Source organism: Sorex fumeus, unplaced genomic scaffold (assembly GCF_029834395.1).
Source record: "Sorex fumeus unplaced genomic scaffold, SorFum_2.1 ptg000008l, whole genome shotgun sequence".
NCBI lineage: Eukaryota > Metazoa > Chordata > Mammalia > Eulipotyphla > Soricidae > Sorex > Sorex fumeus.
The window spans coordinates 28,887,366-28,909,904 of NW_026606065.1; the positions used below are offsets into that span (position 1 = coordinate 28,887,366).

The 22,539-nt window shown below is 42.3% G+C and overlaps 1 protein-coding gene across 2 annotated transcripts in view; it reads left to right on the top strand.

Annotated features, from left to right (window-relative positions):
* The window catches only part of NALCN (sodium leak channel, non-selective), a 353,058-nt gene that overhangs the window by 183,944 nt on the left and 146,575 nt on the right, over positions 1-22,539 (top strand). For both annotated transcript variants that reach the window (XM_056109424.1, XM_056109431.1), the window contains exon 14: positions 19,789-19,926. In XM_056109424.1, coding sequence (XP_055965399.1) covers positions 19,789-19,926 — 138 coding nt within the window. The remainder of the gene's footprint in view (positions 1-19,788; positions 19,927-22,539) is intronic.

Here is a 22,539-nt window from a genome sequence, read left to right on the forward strand (position 1 = left end):
ACAGTGGTAGGGCATTTGCCTTGCACGCGGCCAACATGGCCGACCCGAGTTCGAGTCCTCCACCCCTCTCAGAGAGCCCAGCAAGCTACCGAGAGTATCTCGCCCACACGGCAGAGCCTAGCAAGCTACCCGTGAGGTATTCGATATGCCAAACACAGTAACAACAAAGTCTCCAATGGAGACGTTACTGGGCCCGCTTGAGCAAATTGATGAACGGGAGGACAGTGACAGTGACAGTAGAAACATGTGCTGGAGCCTTTTTCTGTAATTCAAACAGGTAAGACAGAACCTAAGAAAATGAACCCCCAAAAGTATAAGGTATAAAACAAAGGGTTCCCATCGATAGCAATTGCCAATCGATCAGAGGCAGCAGACGTTCATCATCGAACATGAAGGCACACTCCGGCGACACTCAGGCTGGGGGCTGTGTCAAACCTCTGGGGGCAGCCAGGGAGAGGCCCAACTGCTCTCCCCCTCACTGCCCGCGTTCTCAGGGTGGGCCCGGGCCTCTCTCCCAGCCGGGGCAGCCTGGGCCATGGAACAGACAGAGGAGGAAATGAGGGCCAAGCCGGTTGATCGATCAGATGCCGTTTATTCCATTCTCCCCACACACCTGCCCCAGTCTCTCTGAGTCCCCCATTCAAATCTCACACTGTCCCTTATTCCCATCTCCTACTGTCTCTCCCGCTCATCTCTCCGTGCTCCATCTCGCAGCCTGGGCTCGCTCTCTCCACGTGCCTGCTCCTGTATTCTACATTCTTCTACATTCTACATTCTTCTCCCTCTGACCCCCTTGCTAGTCTCTTGGCACTCCATCTTGCTGCCATCTCTCTCTCATCTCTCTCCAGCTCTCTTGTCTCTCCAACTCCCCAGCACTCTGGGCCCACACTGCACCCACTCTGGTAGCAAAATCAACATAAGAAATCCCTTCCTGACTGCCAGGCTCCAGGGCAGAAACACCACCTTGGGTATTTCAAAACCCTTCCTGACTGCCCAGGGGCAAAATACCTCTTTAGGTGTTTTTCTTCTTTCTTCAGGCCAATAACTCTATCAACATCTTAATACTAGTTATTTTTGTATGGATACAGTAAGAGATAGATTGAGGCTTGTAGGGCACTCTCCTGGGAAAATCTTGCCACAGACTCAGACTACAGCGCTCAGGCCAGATTAATCTTTCCTAACCCTAGCAGGGTCCAAATCTAGTTATTACTTTTTGGATCATGACAGCATTTTTCCATGACCAAGCTCTTCACTTATAGTTAAGGCATTATGGCACTTTGGCCAGGCCCATCTCAATGCCAGGGTAGCACATAGCTTATCGCTTGCCCTGGTTCCATCCAGTCCCTCCTCAGAACCCTGCTTTGGGGGTGCTAGGAAGTAAGGGCAGCTGAGGCTTAGGTCGAGAGAACAAATGCCCAGGAAGAAAATATCACTGAGAGCCAATAAACTCCCATGTTACAAAAGCATAGCATTTACTGTCTTCTTGTGTCCATACGAAAAGGACATTGCTCTGAACTAACTATGCAAAGGACTTAGGGAGAAGAGAAAGACAATATTTACAAGTCAACGGAGCACAAAGAAAGAAGTGACAAATGCAGAGGAATGGGAGCACTGTGATGGGAGCAACCCAATAAGCCTAAACTACCTGAGGCTATACAGGAAGGACAAACCAATGTAATCCTACAGGGGGCCAGTGAATGGAATATCATTATAACTGACACACATGGCCGGGCTGCTTCCCTGTGCATCTGCTAGTTGTGCTGACACTGTGCTATGGTCCGTCAGTTGTCAGTACCTTAATTAAACGTGACACAGATGCGGGTCAGTGTGTGATGCTGAGACAGCCAGTGCAGGGCTCTTGCTTGATGCAGGATTGCTGCCCTGTGGCTTCTGTGCGTGCAGTGACGCGGACAGGCTCCATTCTGAGGAATGTCTTATTCAGGCATGACATAAAAGACCAGGAGGGTATTGGAGATGGCTTGAACAGTCAGAAGGTGTCTTCTTTGAAATTCCTTTCCTGACTTTTGCTTCTGCAGGAGCTTCTGTTGGAGGGGGTTGGTCAGGTATCAAAGGAGCAGTTTTGGAGTTTCTGGTTAATATCTCTCTGCCCTTAATTGGTCTCTATTTCTTCTGCTGTCATCCTTGTAGATGTCCAGCCTCTGCAGGGTCTGTCACAGACTAGTGGACTGGTGCCGGTTAGTTCTCCATGAGGTCAGGGCTATTGCTTCCCAGGAGATTTACTGTCATTGCCTTGGGTAGGAGCCTTCGCTATCTGCCTGCCTACATCAAAGGGACAAACTTCAGTTCTAATATAGGTAAGGCCAGGGGGTGTCGTGTACAGTGAGATGACTACAGTGGGCAAGAGTGTACTGCCTTTCTTTCTACTGCCTGTTTGGAGGCCGCATACAGTTTTGTCCAGGAGTGAATCCTGCCTCGGGAGCTCAGGTATGATCCCTGGTAGTACTTAGATGACCACATGTGGGGTTGGAGGAGAACTGATATCAATACCCTTCTAAGCAAGCATTTTACCCCCTACTGTCTCTTCAGCCCTGTTTCATGGCTAAGAGAGATGAAAACTTCTCGTTCACACAAGGAATCATAAGTATTTGAGGAGATGGATGATAGACTTATTGTGATCATTTCAAAATATATGTCTATAAAACTAATATATTGTATGCTTAGAAGCAGTCTGATCTTAGACGTTGTCAATGTCAGTTATGTCTCAGTTAAAAATTAAACACTGTCAAGGTTTCCAATTCATGCAGAGAAAATATCTTCTTAAAAATATGATTTATCCAGAGATAGACAAATGGGTTTTATAGTCTCTGGGTCTCATTCTCCTGACCTTGAAAGAGCCTCGAATGTGTTACTTTTTAAAATCTCAGGGCTAGGACGAAGGAGATGTTACTGGGGCCTGCTCGAGGCAATCGATGAACAACAGGAAGACAGTGATACAGTGATACCAACAAATGGGACTATCTTAAACTAAGATAGTTTAAGGTGCTTCTAAACCTCCAAAGAAACAGTGACCAAAATACAAAGACAGTCTACAGAATGGGAAAGGATCTTCGCCAAATACACATCTGACAAGGGGTTGATATCAAGGATATACAAAGTACTGGTTGAACTCCACAAGAAGTAAATATCCAACCCCATCAAAAAATGGGGCGACGAAATGAACAGAAACTTTCCCAAAGAAGAAACCCGAATGGCTAAAAGACACATGAGAAAATCTCTACATCATTAATCATCAGGGAGATGCAGATCAAAACAATGAGATATCATTTCACACCACAGAAACTGGCTTACATCCAAAAGACCAAAAGCAACCAGTGTTGGTGCGGATGTGGTGAGAAAGGGACTCTCCACTGCTGGTGGGAATGCCGACTGGTTCAGCCCTTTTGGAAAACAGTTTGGACGATTCTCAAAAAATTAGAAATTGAGCTCCCATTTGACTCAGCAATACCACTCCTGGGAATATATCCCAGAGAGGCAAAAAAGTATAGTCGAAGTGACATCTGCACTTGTTTGTTTATTGCAGCACTCTTTACAATACCCATAATCTGGGAAAAAACTGACTGCCTGGGAACAGATGACTGGTTAAAGAAACCTTGGTACATCTACACAATGGAGTATTATGTGGCTGTTAGAAAAGATGAAGTCATGAAATTTATATACAAGTGGTACTACATGGAAAGTATCATGCTAAGCGAAATGAGTCAGAAAGAGAGGGACAGACATAGAAAGATTGCATTCATCTGGGGAACATAAAGTAACAAAATAGGAGACTAACACCCAAGAATAGCCGAGATAAGTACCAGGAAGATTACTCCATGGCTTTGAGGTCAACTGCACATGCTAGGGGGAAAGGCAGCTCAGATAGAGAAGGGAGCACCAAATTAAGGGTGTTAGGAGGTTCCTCCCAGGATGGGGGATGCGTGATGAGAGTAGACTATAGACCTAACATGATTGCCACCCAATGTCTCTTTTGCAAACCACAGCACTCAAAAGGAGAGAGAGAACAAAAGGGAATGCCCTGCCATAGAGGTAGGGTTAGATGGGAGGGATGGGAGGTGGAAGGGATACTTGGATCAGTGGTGGTGGAAAATGGGCACTGGTGAAGGGATGGGTATTCAATCATTGTATAACTGAAACCCAAGGACAAAAATTTGTAAGTCTACAACTGTACTCATGGTGTTTCACTAATAAAAAATTTTTAAAAAAACAAAGGAACACCTGAAGAATACCAAAGAAACAAAAAAAATATGATTTATCCAGAAAGTATTAGCCATGTGCTAAATAGGCCTGCACTATATATGACAAAATGTTTTGAAGTTGAGGCCAGAGGGATGCTACAGTAGGGAGGGCACTTGCATGGCATGTGGCTGATTGGTTTGATACCTGGCATCCTCTATGATACCCCTAGCACCACCAGGAGTGATCCCTGAGCATAGAGACAAGAGTTAAGCTCCAGATGTGGCTCTCTTAAGGACATCTTAAATTATTAAACTATATCAATGGAATTATGAAATTTTGACTGGCATACAGGAGTATTATGTCTTTGGGGCTGTCTCTTTTAAGACATGTTTCTTTTGTTTGTAGTTTTTTGTTTTGAAGTATGCCTGGCTGTAGTCAGGGCTCCCTTCTGCCAGGCTGTTGCTCAGAGATCATTTCTGGTGAGCAAAAGGGGCCAAATAAGGTCCCAGGGATCAAACCCCAGTTGGCTGAGTACAAGAAAGTGCCCTCCCTCCTGTACTATTGTTTTGGTCCCTTTGTGACCTTTGTTTCTATTTTTATTAAAAGTATTGCTTGCCGAGTGTCTTACTGTTTAAAATGAACTCATAAATCTTGATTCTCCAGATGGTTTTCAGGGAGTGAGTGTCAGATACCCACCAGGGGAAGGTTTGTGTTGGATGATAAGTTTCCCCAGAACCTCTCAGGCAGCCAGGATTAATCTCAAAATTCGGATGGTGACTATGGAGCTCAGTGACACAGAGGGACCCAGTCTGTCTGCTCTGCCGACTTTACCTCTCTCGGCACTCGGTGTTCCTCTTTTCAGGAGGGAGAGTGAAGAGGGCAAATTCACCAACACCACCAGGAGTCTCTCTGCAGAGTGTGGTGGAAGGGCACCTGCTTCCCACCCAGGAGAGATGCTTCAGCAAGTATCTGTCCCCACTGTGTCCTGACGCGAACTCCCCCGGAGTCATCAGTTTCCCTCAGAGTTTGGAAGGGAAAGAAAGAAAGAACGAAAGAAGAATGAAAGAAAGAAAGAAAGAAAGAAAGAAAGAAAGAAAGAAAGAAAGAAAGAAAGAAAGAAGGAAGGAAAGAAAGAGGTTGGAGAAGGACCGAGAGACTGGAAGGATGAATTTCCATCTTACTTATGAATTTCCACATACTAAGGAATATAAGCCTATGCTTTCCTCCCAATTTCGAATCCACAGTTTTTGTAGTCACAGATAATTTGGTCACTATCAGTGGTAATTCTGGGAACTTTTCTTGACTGAAAATGTTTCATGAGTTTGGGGAACACACTGGGTGACATTTGGGACTGACTCTCAGTTCTGTCCTCAAATGTTATTCTCAGGGCTCCTCTGCATCGTGTGGTGCCAGGATTCAAACTCAGGCCTCCTCTCTGCAAAACATGCTCCATGCCCATTGATTCACCCCGTGGCCTTAGTAAAAGCCTTTCAATACTTCCCATGCATTTTCATTGACCCTGCCCCATCCCTCCGCACATAAACCTCTGATTCTCCAGTAGTCCTTGAGGTGTCCATTAAAATCTTGAGACCAGTGTATTTCTCAGAAACTTACCTACAGTATTTGTTAAGATCACCATTTGCGATCTATCAAAGTTTGAAATGTTGTAGTTTTAAATAGCTGAGTAAGTTTTAAATAAGAGGAACTCTAGTAAGAAGGACTTTAAGTAAGAGGAGCTGTAGAACAAAGTAGTAAAGGATCATGTGTGATTCTTTAATCATATGTGAATGGGAAAAAAAGAAACAAGAAGAGTAAGTCAGAGAGTAATTAAGGCAATTACAATCAGAGGAAATGTCACTTCTGCACTCAGTGAACCCCATCAGAACAAGTCTTCTATTTTCGGGTGGACTGGTAGTAAGACACAGCAGGGCCACTCGGTCAGAGAGGGAGCTACTGAGTTGTCAAGTGCATTTCATTGTGAAAGCAAGTCTTCTGGAAAGCAAGAGTTCTTGAAATCAGCTAAATATAGATAAAATAGATGCAGATTACATTGTAAGATAAAATGATGTGAGCTATATTTATCATCACATTATCGACGGAAGAAGCTGTATTCCTCTTCTGAAAATGTTAATTGTATATTTTTAAAGTAAAAGAGGTACATAGTTGATATATATTTTAATAAAGAGTAACAAATAATTTTTAATAACATAGATCCACATAAAAACCTGTTCACAGCCTCATTCATTACTAGTAGCTCAAAGTAGGAAGAATCCAAATAGCAATCAACTGATAGATAGCTCTGATGCGGTATGTGCATTTGATGAGTCACTTGGCAATAAAAGGGAATGAAGTGCTGGTTGAGCCCACAACGTGAATGGACCCTGCATCCTGCCTACTTTGCATCACTCTGTTTAGAGAAAGCACCCAGAACAGGCAAATCCATTGAGACTTGGAGAGTATAACACTGTTCGCCTGAAGTTGGGGAGAGTTACGAAGGGGGAGTACATAGATTTGGGGAGAAATAACAAAACGTTTTTAAATGAGATCATGGCAATAATTGCATTATAGCACTGTGAATAAATGAAAATCACTTAATAGTATGCTTTAGAAGATGAGTTTTAAATGTAATGAGATTTCAATTAATGTTAAAATGTTCAAATGCAAGTATTTAGCCACTTTCTAGGGTTTTTTTTTTCATTGAATCGCCGTGAGATACAGTTACAAAGCTTTCATGTTCAATTATCAAACACCCATCCCTGCAACAGTGTACATTTTCCACCACCAATGAATCCTGTTTCCCCCCCCCCATCCCCGCCCTCCCTCTGCTTCTTTGGCAGTTTACCTCATTCTCTCTACTTTTGGGCAAAATGGTTTGCAATACAGATACTAAGAAACTATCACGTTTTTCTACTTTATCTATTTTCAGCACACATCTTCCATCCCGAACGATCCCCCCAACTATCATTGACTTAGTGATCCCTTCTCTATTCCAGAAGTCTTCTCTCCCAGCTCATGACACAGGCTTCTAACCATGGAGCAATATTCCTGGCCCTTGTGTCTACAGTCTCATATTATGTTATTTTATATTCCACAAAAGAGTGCAGTCATTCTGTGTCTGGACTTAGGCCTCTCTTTCTGACTCATTTCACTTAGCATGATACTCTCCATGACCATCCACTTAAAAGCATATTTCATGACTTCATCTTTCCTAACAGCTGCATAGTATTCCATTGTATAGATGTAGCAAAGTTTCTTTAACCATTTGTCTATTCTCAGGCACTTGAGTTGTTTCCAGATTGTGGCTTTTGTGAGCAATGCTGCAATGAGCATACAGGTGCAGATGTCATTTATACTGTGCTTTTTCTAGGGTATTTTTTTTGTTTTTTGGGGTCACATCCTGTGATGCTCAGGGGTTACTCCTAGCTCTTCACTCAGGAATTAGTCTAAGCGGTGCTCAAGGGAGCCATATGGGTTGCTGGGGAATCAAACCCAGGTTGTCCATATGCAAAGCAAACACCCACCCTGCTGTAGTATTGCTCCGGCCCACTATCTAGTTTCTTAGTCTTTGCAGTTCCAGAGTTTAAGCTTATTATATGTACCTTCATACACATATACATATGTCCATTACAAATGGAAAAAACCCTCTATATTCTCCTTGCTAGTTATTGATCAAAATATTCACTCTACTTTAGAAAATAGAGGAGCCAGAGAGATTGTATAGTGAAAAGGGTATTGCACACGGCGAATTCACTCCCCAGAACTCCAGGTATTCAAAATATCTCCGGGGAGTGGTCAGAGAGAGGCCCCGGCGGCTCTCCCCCTTGCCGCCCATGTTCAGGGGGCTTCGGGCTGCTCCCCCAGCCAGGGCGGCCCAGGCCATGGGGCAAATGGTGGAGGAGACAAGGGCCAAGCTGGTTGATTGATCAGTTGCTGTTTATTCCATTCTCCCCCCACACCTGCCTCAGTCTCTTTGAGCCCCCCATTCTAGTCTCACACTGTCCCTCGTTCCCGTCTCCTTCTGTCTCTCCCACTCATCTCTCAGCACTCCATCTCGCAGCCTGGGCTCTCTCTCCCCACATGTTTGCTCCTGTATTTTTCTTCTACATTCTTCTCTCTCTGTCCCCCTTGCTAGCCTCTCGGCAGACCATCTTGCCGCCCTACTCTCTCTCTCTCATCCCTCCAACCCTCTTGTCTCTCCAACTCCCCGGCATTCTGGGCCTACACTGCACCCAGTCAGGTAGCAAAATCAACATTTTGCTTCCTGAGGACCCAAGTTCAAAGGGAACACCACCTAAAAGGTATTCCAAAGCCTTTCCTGACTGCCCAAGGGCAAAATACCTTCTAAGGTGTTTTTCTCCTTTTCTCAGTCCAATTACTCTATCAACATCTCAAAACTAGTTATTTTTGTATGGACACAGTAAGAGATAACATTGAGGCTTGGAGGCAGCTCTCCTAGGAACATCTTGCCACAGACTCAGACTACAGTGCCCAGGCCAGATTAATCTTTCCTAACCCTAGCAGGGTCCGAATCTAGTTATTACTTTTTGGATCATGACAGCATTTTTCCATGACCAAGCTCTTAACTTATAGTTAAGCATTATGGTACCTTGGCCAGGCCCATCTCAATGCCAGTGTCACACATAGCTTACTGCTTGCCCTGGTTCCATCCAGTCCCTTGTCAGGACCCTGATTTGGGGGGCACTAGGAAAGGGCAGCAGATGACCAGGAGGAAAATAACACTGAGAGTCACATTACAAAGCATAGAATATACTATCTTCTAGTGTCCAAACAAAAAGGACATTGCTCTGAATAAACTATTCAAAGGACTTAAGGAGGAGAGAAAGACAATATTTACAAGTCAAAAGAGCACAAAGAAAGAAGTTACAAATAAAAACAGAGGAATGGGAGCACTGTGATGGGAGCAACCCAATAAACCTAAATTACCTGAGGCTATGCAGGAAGGACAAAACAGTGTTATCCTACATCTCCCCCTTTTATTTTTATGAAAACACAAAATTTGAAACAGAGAAACAATTCCAAACACAAAACAGTTTCATTACTAAGATTTCAGTCCAATCCTGGACCCAGAGCAGTGCTTGTAGTAAAGCGTCCAATTGTCCTGCACTGTCCAGGGGTGATAAGAGTCACCAATGATGAGAGTCATTTAGTCCCATTCTGAAGAAGTGTCTGGATCAAAATTGAAGAGTTGTTCCTGTAACAGCATCAGTAGTGGTTGCAGCAATGAGTCCCAGGGTAGCAGCTATTAGGAGTCCGATAAATTTCTGGAAGCACTGGATCAGTCTGGGAGCACTAGAACAGGAGAATCACAACTTCTAGCAGGAGTACTTCAGCAGAGGAATGCAGTTATTCTATGTTCAGGTTAATCGGTGTCATAGATGTGCAACCCAGATTATGTTTGGGAAAAAAACACTTTTTTTGAAGTTATCAGAGGCTTTAACCATCGGGGTTTGGTCTTCATGCCTGTGGATAGAGAAAGAGACAGAGGGAAGCTACAATACAAATGGATATCCTAGAGAGAAATTCCCAAGTTCTTACAGGAATGAGCCCTGAATCTAGAGGTCAGAGTAAGCCCTGAGCATTGTGGGGTGTGACCCCAAATCAAAACAAAAAAAATTTAATGTTTAACCTAAGTTGATACTCATACAGCTGAAACCCCAAAGCCTACATTGGTGGCTCATTAAGTTATTCAGGGTAACTTGAGATATTTTAAAAATCTTCCTCTTTCCTTTCCCATTGGATGCTGTTGTGATGAGCAGAGGTCGCAGGGTCATGACCTTGTTTCTGTGCCCCCACATTTGGTGTACTGGGGAACTCATGGTTGGTTTCAGTGCAGGAATCCCCAATGATAGGGGCACTGGAATGTGCATTGATGCAGGAGACACACTGGGGACCTCAGGCCCACGAGGCTGGTGCTCTGATACTGAGCTTGAAACGAGGTTATTTGCTCTTGTTGGTATCGCAGGTTATATTTGAGAGAGAGAGAGAAGGAAAGAGAGAGAGAGAATCAAAGACATATAGTCTCAGAAACCTAAGGAAATGAATAAAACTATTATCAACCCGAACAATTATACCATCTATAACCACACAAAGGGCCACAATATTGTATCATTAACTTTGAGTAGTAGCTCCTGGGAAAGAGAATGGAAGGAAAGGGAGAAAGGAGAGGGGAGAGAAGAGAGAGCTCCTACCTTAAGGCTGACTTTCAGAAATTGAGAAGAACTAAGACAGGAAAAGCAAACCTTGACCTATTCACACATGTCCCTCACTCTGAAGGGCCTGAGAGCTGGGAAGATAAGGAGAAGTTTCCGGTGCAGAAGTCATGTGTCCATGTGACCAAAGGTAAAAAAAGAGAGGGGAAGGGTAATGAGGTAGCAGAGTTGCCAACCTCTCCATGTCGTACATGCAAAGGTAAAACATCCTCGCAGAGTTTGATGAAACAAGAAATAAAGATTTATGTACCAAAGGGAAAGGTAGCTAAAATAAGTAGGGAGTGGTGTTGTGTCTAAAATTCACACATTCTAGCTGAAGTCTGTGTCTAATGCTGGTTAGACAGAGAATGAACTTGTTAAAAAATGGTGGTCTCTTTGGCGGAGGATGTGGTGTTAGAACATTGTATGCATTGAACGGTATTGTAAATCACAGTGCTTAAAGTATAATAGCATAGCTAGCACTGAGAAGTTGGCAGGGTTTCATGGCCTGTAACTATTTGTTATTATTTATTAATAATAAGAGCGATAGCACAGCGGGTAGGGCGTTCGCCTTACAAGCGGCCAACATGGCCGACCCGAGTTCGATTCCTCCGCCCCTCTCGGAGAGCCCGGCAAGCTACCGAGAGTATTCGATATGCCAGACACAGTAACAACAAAGTCTCCGATGGAGACGTTACTGGGCCCGCTCGAGCAAATCGATGATCAACGGGAGGGCCTTTACCTTTACCTTATTAATAATAAGAAATGGCTAGAGAAGATGCACGCGAGAGTAAATAGGATTAGATAAAATACTTGTTTTCTTAATTTTTAGAATTAGTGAAAGACAATACCATTGGGGAAGGTTTGCAGGATAGGAGAATGTTTAACATATTAGAAAGACTATCATATTGCTCCTGAGTGAATCAAGAACAGGTTTGGGAAAATACGAAAATGTCCTTTGATGATGAAATAAGCAGGATTTATCATCAAAGAAAATTTTTCTTTTTCCCGTCATTTTCCCAAACCTGTTGTCGAGTCACTCAAGAGCAAGATGTCAGTCTTTCTAAACTGTTGCTTCTTTGATAGCATTGCCTTCATTTTTATATATATTAGGTAAAGGATACAGATATTCGTTTTTTATTCTTCCTTTCTTAAGATCTGGTCATCTTTTCTTCCCCCATTTTATAAACTTAAGGGAAGAGGCCATGTGTTGCTCTTCTCCATTTCCCGCGAACTCATCCAGCCTTCAGTAACTGCTAATAATCCTTGCTTGATTAAATGAACTCAGCAGATTCATCAAGGAACATGGATCTTGTGAATAGTAGGTCTGTAAATGTCCTTGCTCCACAATCTCAAAATTGCTTGCACTTAGATTTTAATTTCTGGATAAGATCTCAACCAAACTGATGAAACACAGAACACAAATTAATTTTCAGCCTGCAACAGAGGATTTTGTGGCACAGCGTTTTATTGACTTATCCATGTAAGCAGTTAGAAACACTTGAATCTCATTTTAACAGGAAGCGTGGCTCTCATCCATAATTTACAGCATCTTGCAATATGAACTTTCAGGTGGCTGAATAGTATGGAAATAAGATTTTCTTTTCTTCTGAGATTCTGAAAGGGGTAGAGAATAGCCTCAGTGTTCTTGCCCACGCTGCTTATCTTACAGCAACAGGTTCTGATCCCAAAGCTCATGGTCCCCAGCTTTCAGTGAATGCATAATAGCCGAGTATTCATGAAAGTTAATGCAGCAGATGAAAACAAATTAAACTGGCTTGTGCTCAAGGCAGATGAAAGGTTCACCTGAATTTTTGGTCTTGTAGGTACTAAGAACAAATCTATTGGGCTTAATCACCAGCTTTCCTTGGGGGCAAGGAAACCAGTGTGTGAAAAAAAAATGTTTTACACTAGAAAGTGTTTTGACTCTTCCTCGATTGTAAATCTTTGAAATGTACGTATACTTTTACCCTAGAAACATTGGTGAAAGAAAATACAGCTCATATTTTTTATGAGTCATCTTTGGAATTTGAATTTCTTGCCTTTGGATGTGATAAATATTCAACAAGAAAAAAAAAGAGGAAAAAATAATTCCCCTCAATGATAAGTTTTGGCATACTTATTGAGGTTAAATGGAGTGTTGAAAATTCTCTGAAGCATTTTTAGGATGCATTAAAGCTAATATTCTCTAAGGCAAAGAAAGCATTATATTGTCTTTGGTGCTGCTGAGCTAAAGTATCAATGTACTTCATACTTTCATGAACAAAACACTTTGTAGGGTAATGAGATTATAGAAAATTTAAGTCCCAGAGAAATGAAGTGTTTCACACATGGACAAAGGGTAAGTGGGAAAGCCTATCTCCCGGTTCAAGACTCATTTAACAATTAATTGCTCCTTTGTTCCAATGGGCCAGCTCTGTGCTGGGCATTGAAGAGCCTCCACCTAAAAGAGTTAATTTAATTATCCTACATACAGGAAACTGATAAGAGAGCTTACCATGTTATTAGGCCAAAAAAGTAGTAGATTTGAAACTTACTGAGCACAGGAAGTATGCTTTCTTTGAAGGCATAAGTTGGAGTGCTTCTTCCAGCAGGCCTTGGATTCATAGAGCAGCTCTCGTTAGCATCTGTCATCATTAGACCTCATTTTTCTTAGCTTCAAAAAGAAAAAGATGAGATTTGTTGCTGTTGTTACTGCTGCTGCTATTGTTTGGGGGCCACACTTAGCAGTGCTCAAGAGTTACTCCTGACTGGACTCAGGAATTGCTCCTGGTTGTGCTCAGGGAACCATATGAGATGTCAGGGATCAAACCCGGGTTGGCAGTATACAAGGAACCCCCCCCCCCCACTGTACTATCATCCCAGAACAAGAATTTTTTTAAGGGTTTAATTTGACACTAAGATCCTATCTGTAATTGTTGTTGTTGTTTTTTTTTAATCTTGGGTTCATTTCATCTTTCTGTTATTCTGGACTTCATTTCTTAGACTCCAGTATCTGAGAACTCAGTTCGCATTATCATTGAATTAAAGTCCATAAGACACTTTTAAAAAAGTCAACAGTTTTCAGCTCTCAGTTTTTAAACCCCAAGAGCATCATAAAATTTTATCAAGAGACTGGCCATAGTGTACATATCATAATGGAGCAAAACAAGGATCTTTACACAGAGACTGCAATTCTTTACTGCTTTTATTTTGGGAGAAGAGGGGTCCTGACTCCTTCCATTGTCTTAATCCTCTGCCCTGGTATTAAAAAATAATAATAATAATTTTTCTTAAGTTGTTCAGCATGGCAGTGTCATTTAGAAATACTTTTAGGAATTTCTATTTTAACATAACTGAAATAATTTGATATATGGGTAACCATTAAAGTAAAATTAAGGTTATCGTTCTTATATATATTTGGATACTTCAATGCAAACTCTCTGAAGATTAGGTGCTCTTCGCAGAAAGGAAAGTACAGTAATCTATTAGAAGTGTTGAGTAATTAACCTACTGAAGGGGTAAAAAGAAAAGCAAGTAAACAGAGGTTGTGATTCTTTTTCTAACCTGATCAAAAAATTTACCACCAGCAGTGTCATTTTTTTTATGTTTATTTATTTTTTAATAGTGAGGCACCATGAGGTACAGTTGTAGACTTACACATTTTTGTGCTTGGGTTTCGATTATACAATGATCAAACACCCATCCCTCCACCAGTGCGCATTTCCCACCACCACGGATCCCAGCATCCCCTCCCCCCCCCAGCCCCCATTCCACCCTGCCTCTGTGGCAGGGCATTTCCCTCTCTCTCCTTTTGAGTGCCATGGTCTACAAAAAAGGCATTGAGTGGCAATCATGCTTGGTCGACAGTCTACCCTCAGCATTCTCTCCCATCGTGGGCAGATCCTCCCAACACCCTTTATTTGGTGTTCCCTTCTCTTTCTGAGCTCCCCCTCCCCCTAACATGTGTGGTTGTCCTCCAGGTCATTGAGTAAAATTCCTGGTACTGATCTCTGCCATACTTGGGTGTTAGTTTCCTATTTTGTTACTTTATGTTCCCCAGATGAATGCAATATTTCCCCAGATGAATGCAATATTCCCTTTCTTTCTGAGTCATTTCGCATAACATGATACTTTCCATGTAGTACCACTTGTATGTAAACTTCATGACTTCGTCTTTTCTAACAGCTACATAGTACTCCATTGTGTAAATGTGCCAGAGTTTCTTCAACCAGTCATCTGTTCTCGGGCACTCAGGTTTTTTCCAGATTCTGGCTATTGTAAAGAGTGCTGCAATAAACAGACAATTGCAGATGTCACTTCGGCTATACTTTTTTGCCTCTCTGGGATATATTCCCAGGAGTGGTATTGCTGAGTCAAATGGGAGCTCAATTTCTAGTTTTTTGAGAATCATCCATGCTGTTTTCCAGAAGGGCTGAACCAGTCGGCATTCCCACCAACAGTGAAGGAGTGTCCCTTTCTCACCACATCCGCGCCAGCACCAGTTGCTTTTGTTCTTGTGGATATGGGCCAGTCTCTGTGATGTGAGGTGATACCTCATTGTGGTTTTGATCTGCATCTCCCTGATGATTAATGATGTGGAACATTTTCTCATGTGTCTTTTAGCCATTCGGATTTCTTCTTTGTCAAAGTTTCTATTCATTTCATCTCCCCATTTTTTGATGGGGTTGAATGTTTTCTTTTTGTGGAGTTGAACCAGTATTTTGTATATCCTTGAAATTAACCCCTTATCAGATGTGTAGTTGGCGAATATCCTTTTCCATTGAGTTGACTGTCTTTGTATTTTGGTCACTGTTTCTTTTGAGGTGCAGAAGCTTCTTAGTTTAAGATAGTCCCATTTATCTATCTCTGTTTTCACTTGCTTGGCCAGCAGTGTGACATCTTTGAAGACACTATTAGCTTCTATGTCATGAAGGGTTTTGCCAACATTTTCCTCAATGTATCTTATAGATTCCAGTCTGATGTTGAGGTCTTTAATCCACTTAGATCTTACTTTTGTACATGGAGTTAGGCAGAGATCTGAGCCCATTTTTTTGCATATAGCCGTCCAGTTTTGCCAGCATAATTTGTTAAAGAGGCTTTCCCTGCTCCACTTCACTTTTCTTGCCCCCTTATCAAAGATTAGATGCTAGTATGCTTGGGGGGGGACGTCAGTATATTCAACCCTGTTCCATTGGTCTACAGCTCTGCCTTTGTTCCAGTACCATGCTGTTTTAATTATTACTGCCTTGTAGTAGAGTTTGAAGTTAAGGAGGTTGATTCCTCCCATTTTCTTTTTCCCAAGAATTGCTTTAGCTATTCGTGGGGGTTAATGTTCCATATGAATTTCAGGAGTGTTTGCTCCAATTCTTTGACGAATGTCATGGGTATCCTAATAGGGATTGCGTTGAATTTATACAGTGCTTTGGGAAGTATTGCCATTTTGACAATGTTAATTCTCCCAATCCATGAACAGGGGATATTTTTCCATTTCCTTGTATCCTCTTTTATTTCCTGAAGTAGAGTTTTGTAGTTTTCTTTGTACAGGTCCTTTACTTCCTTAGTTAAGGTGATTCCTAGGTACTTGATTTTCTGGGGCACAATTGTGAATGGGATTGTTTTCTTCATGTCTTTTCTTCTCTTTCACTATTTGCATATAGGAAATCCATGGACTTTTGGGCATTGATTTTATAACCTGCCACTTTACTATACAAGCCTATTGTTTCTAGAAGTTTCTTGATAGAGGTTTTAGGGTTTTCTAAGTATAGTATCATATCATCTGTGAATAGTGAGAGCTTGATTTCTTCCTTTCCTACCTGGATGCCCCTAATATCCTTTTCTTGCCTAATCGCTATTGCAAGTACTTCCAATACTATATTGAACAGCAGTGGAGAGAGTGGGCATCCTTGTCTCGTCCCTGATCTTAGAGGGAAGGCTCTCAGTTTTTCGCCATTGAGGACGATGCTTGCTGTAGGCTTGTGGTAGATGGCTTTAACTATATTGAGAAAAGTCCCCTCTATCCCCATTTTGGCTAGGGTTTTCATCATAAATGGGTGCTGGATCTTGTCAAATGCTTTCTCTGCATCTATTGATATGATCATATGATTTTTATCTTTTCTTTTGTTGATATGGTGGATTATGTTGATTGATTTCCTAGTGTTAAACCAGCCTTGCATCCCCGGGATGAATCCTACTTGGTCATGGTGTATGATCTTTTTGATGAGTAGTTGAATTCTATTTGCTAGTATTTTGTTGTTAATCTTTGCATCCGTGTTCATCAGGGATATTGGCCTGTAGTTTTCTTTTCTCGTGGTATCTTTGTTTCCTTTTGGTATTAGAGAGATATGGGCTTCATAGAAACTGTTTGGTAGAGTTTCCATTTTTTCAATTTCCTGAAAGAGCTTGAGAAGGACTGGCAGCAGGTCCTCTTTAAATGTTTGGAAAAATTCGCTAGTGAATCCATCTGGGCCCGGGCTTTTGTTTTTGGGAAGGCTTTTGATTGCAGTTTCTATTTCGTTGATGTTAATAGGTCTATTCAGATACTCCAGGTCTTCTTGATTCAGCTTTGGGAGATTATAGGAGTCCAGGAATTTGTCCATTTCTTCTAGGTTCTCTTGTTTCGTGGCATACAGACTTTCAAAGTAGTCTCTGATGATCTTTTGGATTCCTTTGGTTTCTGTTGTGATATCCCCCTTCTCATTTCTGATTCGGTTTATTAGGGTTCTCTCTTTCTGTTTCTTTGTGAGTGTTGCGAGTGGTTTATCTATCTTGTTTATTCTCTCGAAGAACCAGCTCTTGGTTTCATTGATCTTTCGGATTGTTTCTTTGGTTTCCATGTCATTGATTTCTCTCTAAGTTTTATGATCTCTTTCCTTCTGCCTGATTTAGGCTCTTTCTGTTGATCCTTTTCTAAGGACTTGAGCTGTGAGGTCAAGTTGTTTATGTGCACCATTTCTACAGACCTAAGATATGCTTGCAGAGCTATAAATTTTCCCCTTAGTACAGCTTTCACTGCATCCCATAGGTTCTGGTAGCTCGTGTCTTCATTCTCATTTGTTTCCAAGTATCTTTTGATTTCGTCCTTGACTTCATTCCTGACCCCATTCATTGTTCAGCATCGAGTTGTTTAATTTCCAGGTGTTTGATTTGGTTCTCCGTGTCTGTGTGTGATTCACTTCTGTCCTCAGTGCATCATGGTCTGAAAAGATGGCTGATACTATTTCTATCTTCCTTATTTTGTTGAGGTATGTTTTGTGTCCTAGCATATGGTCTATTTTGGAAAATGTTCCGTGTGCACTGGAGAAGAATGTGTATTCTTTCTTTTAGGGGTGTAAAGCCCTGTATAAGTCTATAAGCCCTCTTTCTTCTATTTCTTCTTTCAAAGCCAATGATTCCTTGCTGGGTTTTGTTCTTGTTGATCTGTCCAGAGGTGATAGGGCAATGTTGAAGTCTCCAAGTACTATTGTGCTGGTTGTAATGTCCTCCTTAAAATCTGTTAGCAGTTGTTTTAAATATTTGGCTGTTCCCTCATTAGGTGCATATACATTTAAGAGTGTGATTTCTTCCTGTTGTACGTATCCCTTGATGAATAGAAAATGGCCTTCACTGTCCCTTCTAGCCTTTTTCAGGGTGAAATTAATGTTGTCAGATACTAGTATGGCCACCCCAGCTTTTTTACAGGAGCTGTTTGCTTGCAGGATTGTTTTCCATCCTTTGACTTTGAGTCTGTGTTTGCTCTGAGTGTTGAGATGAGTTTCTTGTAGGCAGCAGAATGTTGGGTTCTGTCTCTGTATCCATTTTGCCACTCTGTGTCTCTTCAATGGTGAATTGAGACCGTTGACATTGAGAGAGAGTATGGTTATGGGATTTTGTGTCATGTTTCTGTGCGGGTGTGTTGTGGTTGTAGGGTTTGTCTTGTCTTATAGTAGCCCCTTTAGTCCTTGTTTTAGGTTTGGTTTTGAGTCTATGAAGTTCCTGAGCTGCTGTTTATCTAGAAAATAGTGTAGCTTTCCATCTATTTGGAGTGAGAGTTTAGCCGGATAGAGTATTCTTGGTGAAGCATTCATTTCAGTGAATTTTTTTACTATATCTCACCACTGTCTTCGGGCTTGTAGAGTTTCCTCTGAGAGGTCTGCTGTGAATCTCAGGGGTGCTCCTTTGTATGTGATTTCCTTTTTTGCCCTTGCTGCTTGCAGTATTGTGTCTCTATCGGCAGCATCGATCATTCTAACTATAATATGTCTTGGGGTGTTTCTGTTGGGGTCTCTTTTAGCTGGCACCCTTCGGGCTTCTTGAATCTGGATGGCTGTATTATGGAGCTCTGGGAATTTTTCGGCAATAATTTGTTTAAGCATGGTTTTTTCATTGGGATTGTTTCCTTGAGCTTCTGGTAGTCCAATGATTCTAATGTTGTTTCTTCTGGAATCATCTCATAGGACTCTGATTCGCTTTTGAGCTATTTTGAGGTCTCTTGCCATTGTTTGCTGTTGTCTGTTGGCTTGGTGCAGCTGATCTTCCAAGTCACTGATTCTTTCCTCAGCTGTGGTCGTTCTATTTTCGAGGGCAGTGAGTGAGGTTTTGACTTCATCTATGGAATCTGTGATGTGTGCCATTTCTGTGCGGAGCTTTCCAATTTCGGCTCTCATTTCTTGCTGTATTTTGTCAATTGTGCGATCAATTGATTCTTTCATGTCCTCTTTCAGTTTAGCGGATATATGTGTGACTGTTTCATTGAGCTGATTGAACATCTTGATGACTTCATATCTGAATTCCTTGTCAGAGAGGTCCTTAAGGTGGCTAGCACCTACTGAGGCTTCTAGACGTATTTCCTCATGGTCTCCCTGTGGTGGGGATTTGCGTTGTTTCCTCATGTTGTTGTGTATGTGAAGGGGTAATATTTGTTGGTTTGAGTGAAGTACCTGCGGCCGCGTGAGCGTCGTCCTGCCGAATAATAGGCCACGCCCACTTTAAAGCCACGCCCACCCCTGAAGTGGCCACGCCCCCACGGATACCTGGTTTTTGTCCAGGAAGTAAAGACTGGGTGGGGGACAAGGGAGAAGCTCTGATGGGCGGCCGGACCAAAGGGACAGGCAGACAGACGCAGATCCCCTTTTCCTCCCAGCGTGGGAGGGGGGGGGGGGCCTGCAGACAGCAGTGTCATTTTTATCAGAGTAATTATTTCAGTTTCCCATGCTGATTAGATGTCAAGATTTAGACCTTTGTGGGGTGAGACCTTCGTGTTATCTGCCCGTTCCCAAGTGTTGAATTAAGGTTGATCTTCCCCTTGATCTATCTGATTAAATGAGTAATGTTGAGATCAAAGATCTCCCATATGATATACTGATTTTCAGTGGCATTCAAGGTGATAGCTGGTGTTTAATGCCCCCATTCTTTTCTCCTGTAGGCATTCATGTCCATGTTCCAGATCCTGACCCAGGAAGGATGGGTTGACGTAATGGACCAAACTCTGAATGCTGTGGGGCACATGTGGGCCCCCGTGGTCGCCATCTACTTCATCCTCTACCATCTTTTCGCCACTCTGGTGAGTTGAGCGTTTTTCCAACTCTTAGAATTGAACATGGAAGGCATAGTTACTGATTTGGGACCGACACTGAATTTCAAAATGAGAAAGAACAAATGTAGAGCGGTCAGGTTCGATGAGGCTCCTAGTCATTCTTAATTCTTCTGATGTTAGTCCCCACCAACTCCACATGCTTGCATTCAGGTGAAACAAGACAAAACAAAATAAGAATTCCACGTCCTCCTCTGGAGCATCCACACCTTAGCTGATCCGAGCATGCAAGTAGAAAGTCCCTCTTGTTCCCATCCTGTCGAGAATCACAGTTCTGTTCCCCTGCATCTTTCTCCCCAGCTGTCATTGAACTGAAGATAGAGATGGAGAACCTCAGGGTACCATCAGTTCACTGGAAATCAGCTCAGTGTTGTGGTGACATGAGTATCTGAAGGAAATACATGAGGGAAAATAAAACACAGGGCTTAAAATATTGTATAAGCGCACTATAAAACAAATGCCAAAACCCAGGGAAAATGGATTTCTGTCATGCAGGCATATTTTTCTCTGTAGTGTACTTCTAAAAAAAAAAGGTAGAGTACAGGGAGATAGACAGCTATTATACCCAGCCTAGTTTTGATTCAAGCTCCACGTGGCTCCCAGAGCACCACTGGGTGAAGCTTTGAGTGCTTCCCACCCTGCTGGATTGGTCCAGCCTTAAGCAGTGCTTCCATCCTCAGGCCTTCCCATTGGACCATCAGCCTGGCCAAGGAGTGGTCCTCAGGCCCTCTGAACTCCACTTAGGAGGTCCAAATTAGTTGAATAAATAGCTACAAATTGAGATTTGTGTCATACTAAAGGGATGTCACTCTCAGGTATGGTGCTGAAGAGATACATCCATATAATAAACTTGTGTGTATTTAAGAAGCAAACTTAAGCTCTTTGTATTATATTAAGAGTTTCAAGGTAAGTGCCAAAAATGTTGACTTTTTTCAAGAACAGATGAAATAAAAAAAAAACATTTGTTTTCTCTTACTGAGTGACAACATGTTTTACAGTTTCACCGCTATTATTTAGAACAGCCAAGATGGGTAATATTCCCATTCTACAGGTGATAAAACTGAGGCTCAGTGAGCATCCCACATCTCAACTGCATAATCATGGGATGGGACTCTTACATGAATCATTTAGAAAACTAATTGTGTCAACTTTACTTAAAGAGCAAGGTGTGATGATTATGGGCTGTATCTGATAAGACAGGGACCCAATCCCTTGGAATGTCGCTGTTCCAGCCAGACCTTCCTAAATAGCCTGCTCCCAGAATCCCCAGGCTGGGGAAGCGGAGCTTGAGTCTGGCAACTTAGACCATTCGGCCATCCTGACACCCAATAGCCTGCTCTCAGAGCCTGTGGTCATACACTGCTCTGGGTACCTTTCTCGCATGATGAAGCCTGGTTTGCCTGCAGCAAACCAGTCCTCTGCCCAAGAGTCACTTGGATTAAACAAAACAAACCAAATCCAAGTGTCTAAGAACTAAACAAGAGGTTGAAATCTGGAAATGTCAGCCCATCCCAAAGTATACGGTGCCATATCCGAGGTCCAAGGCATAGAATGGACCTGCCCTCCAGTGCACAAGGATGATTACTAATTTTTCGACGAAAACAGAGCACTAAGCGCTGAACACTGGCTATGGAAGCCTGGTTTGGGAGAAGGAAATGGGCTGGGCTGGTGTTTTGCATCTCGTCCTCTGCTCTCCTCCCTCACAGAAGTCTGTGCCATCTTCCATTTATTCATCTTCTCATTCACTCGCCCATTACTTCACCTGTGTTTACTCAGCACCTTCTATGTGTTTAAGTTCCTTTTACAAATATGGCATTGTAGGAGACTGTTGGTCATAGGTTAAATGCAGAAGAGGTATATAAATCACCTATATATGGAGCTAATCTAAATGTTTTTTTAGTAAACAGCCTAGTTGTTGCCATAACTCATTAAAGGAGTTCATTCTTCCTGTTGATGAGGGCTTGTTGGTAGATACAGTGGAGAACAGGTGTGTGGTCCAAGTGTCAGCATTTCTCGTCTATCTAAATACTGTCATGAGATTTTAACCTTGGAAATCAGGCAGCTTCCATGATGTCTGCAGTGTGTTGTGTCTGAAAATAAGGATGAAAGGCCCCCACACCTCCTTACCTGGTTGGGTTCCCTCTGAGTTGACCTTGTGATTGGGAGGATTTTGTCACAGTATAAGAGGATAATCATAGTTTTCATGAACACTGAGTTTAAGTTTAAGTAAGAAGACCTATGCATATAGAAACATCTAACCATCATTGGCATTTATGAAGGCAAAAGTTTATTTATTCTTATATACTGGAAGTATTGATGCTCAGTTTAAAGTACCATTTATAGGGCTGAGAGATAGTGCAAGTCTTTTGCCTTGTGTTAACTAAGCTTAGTTGATTCTCTGCCTCTGCATATGGTCATCCAAGGCAAGAGTCACCCTAAACACAGAGCCAGGAGTAAGCCCTATGCACCCAGGCAGTGCCCCTCCAAATAAAATAAAGTACCATGGATGCCTAGATTCTCTCATCCCTTCATCCTTCCCTCCGCACTTTCTCTCACATAACAACTATGGAAAATTAGGTGTGA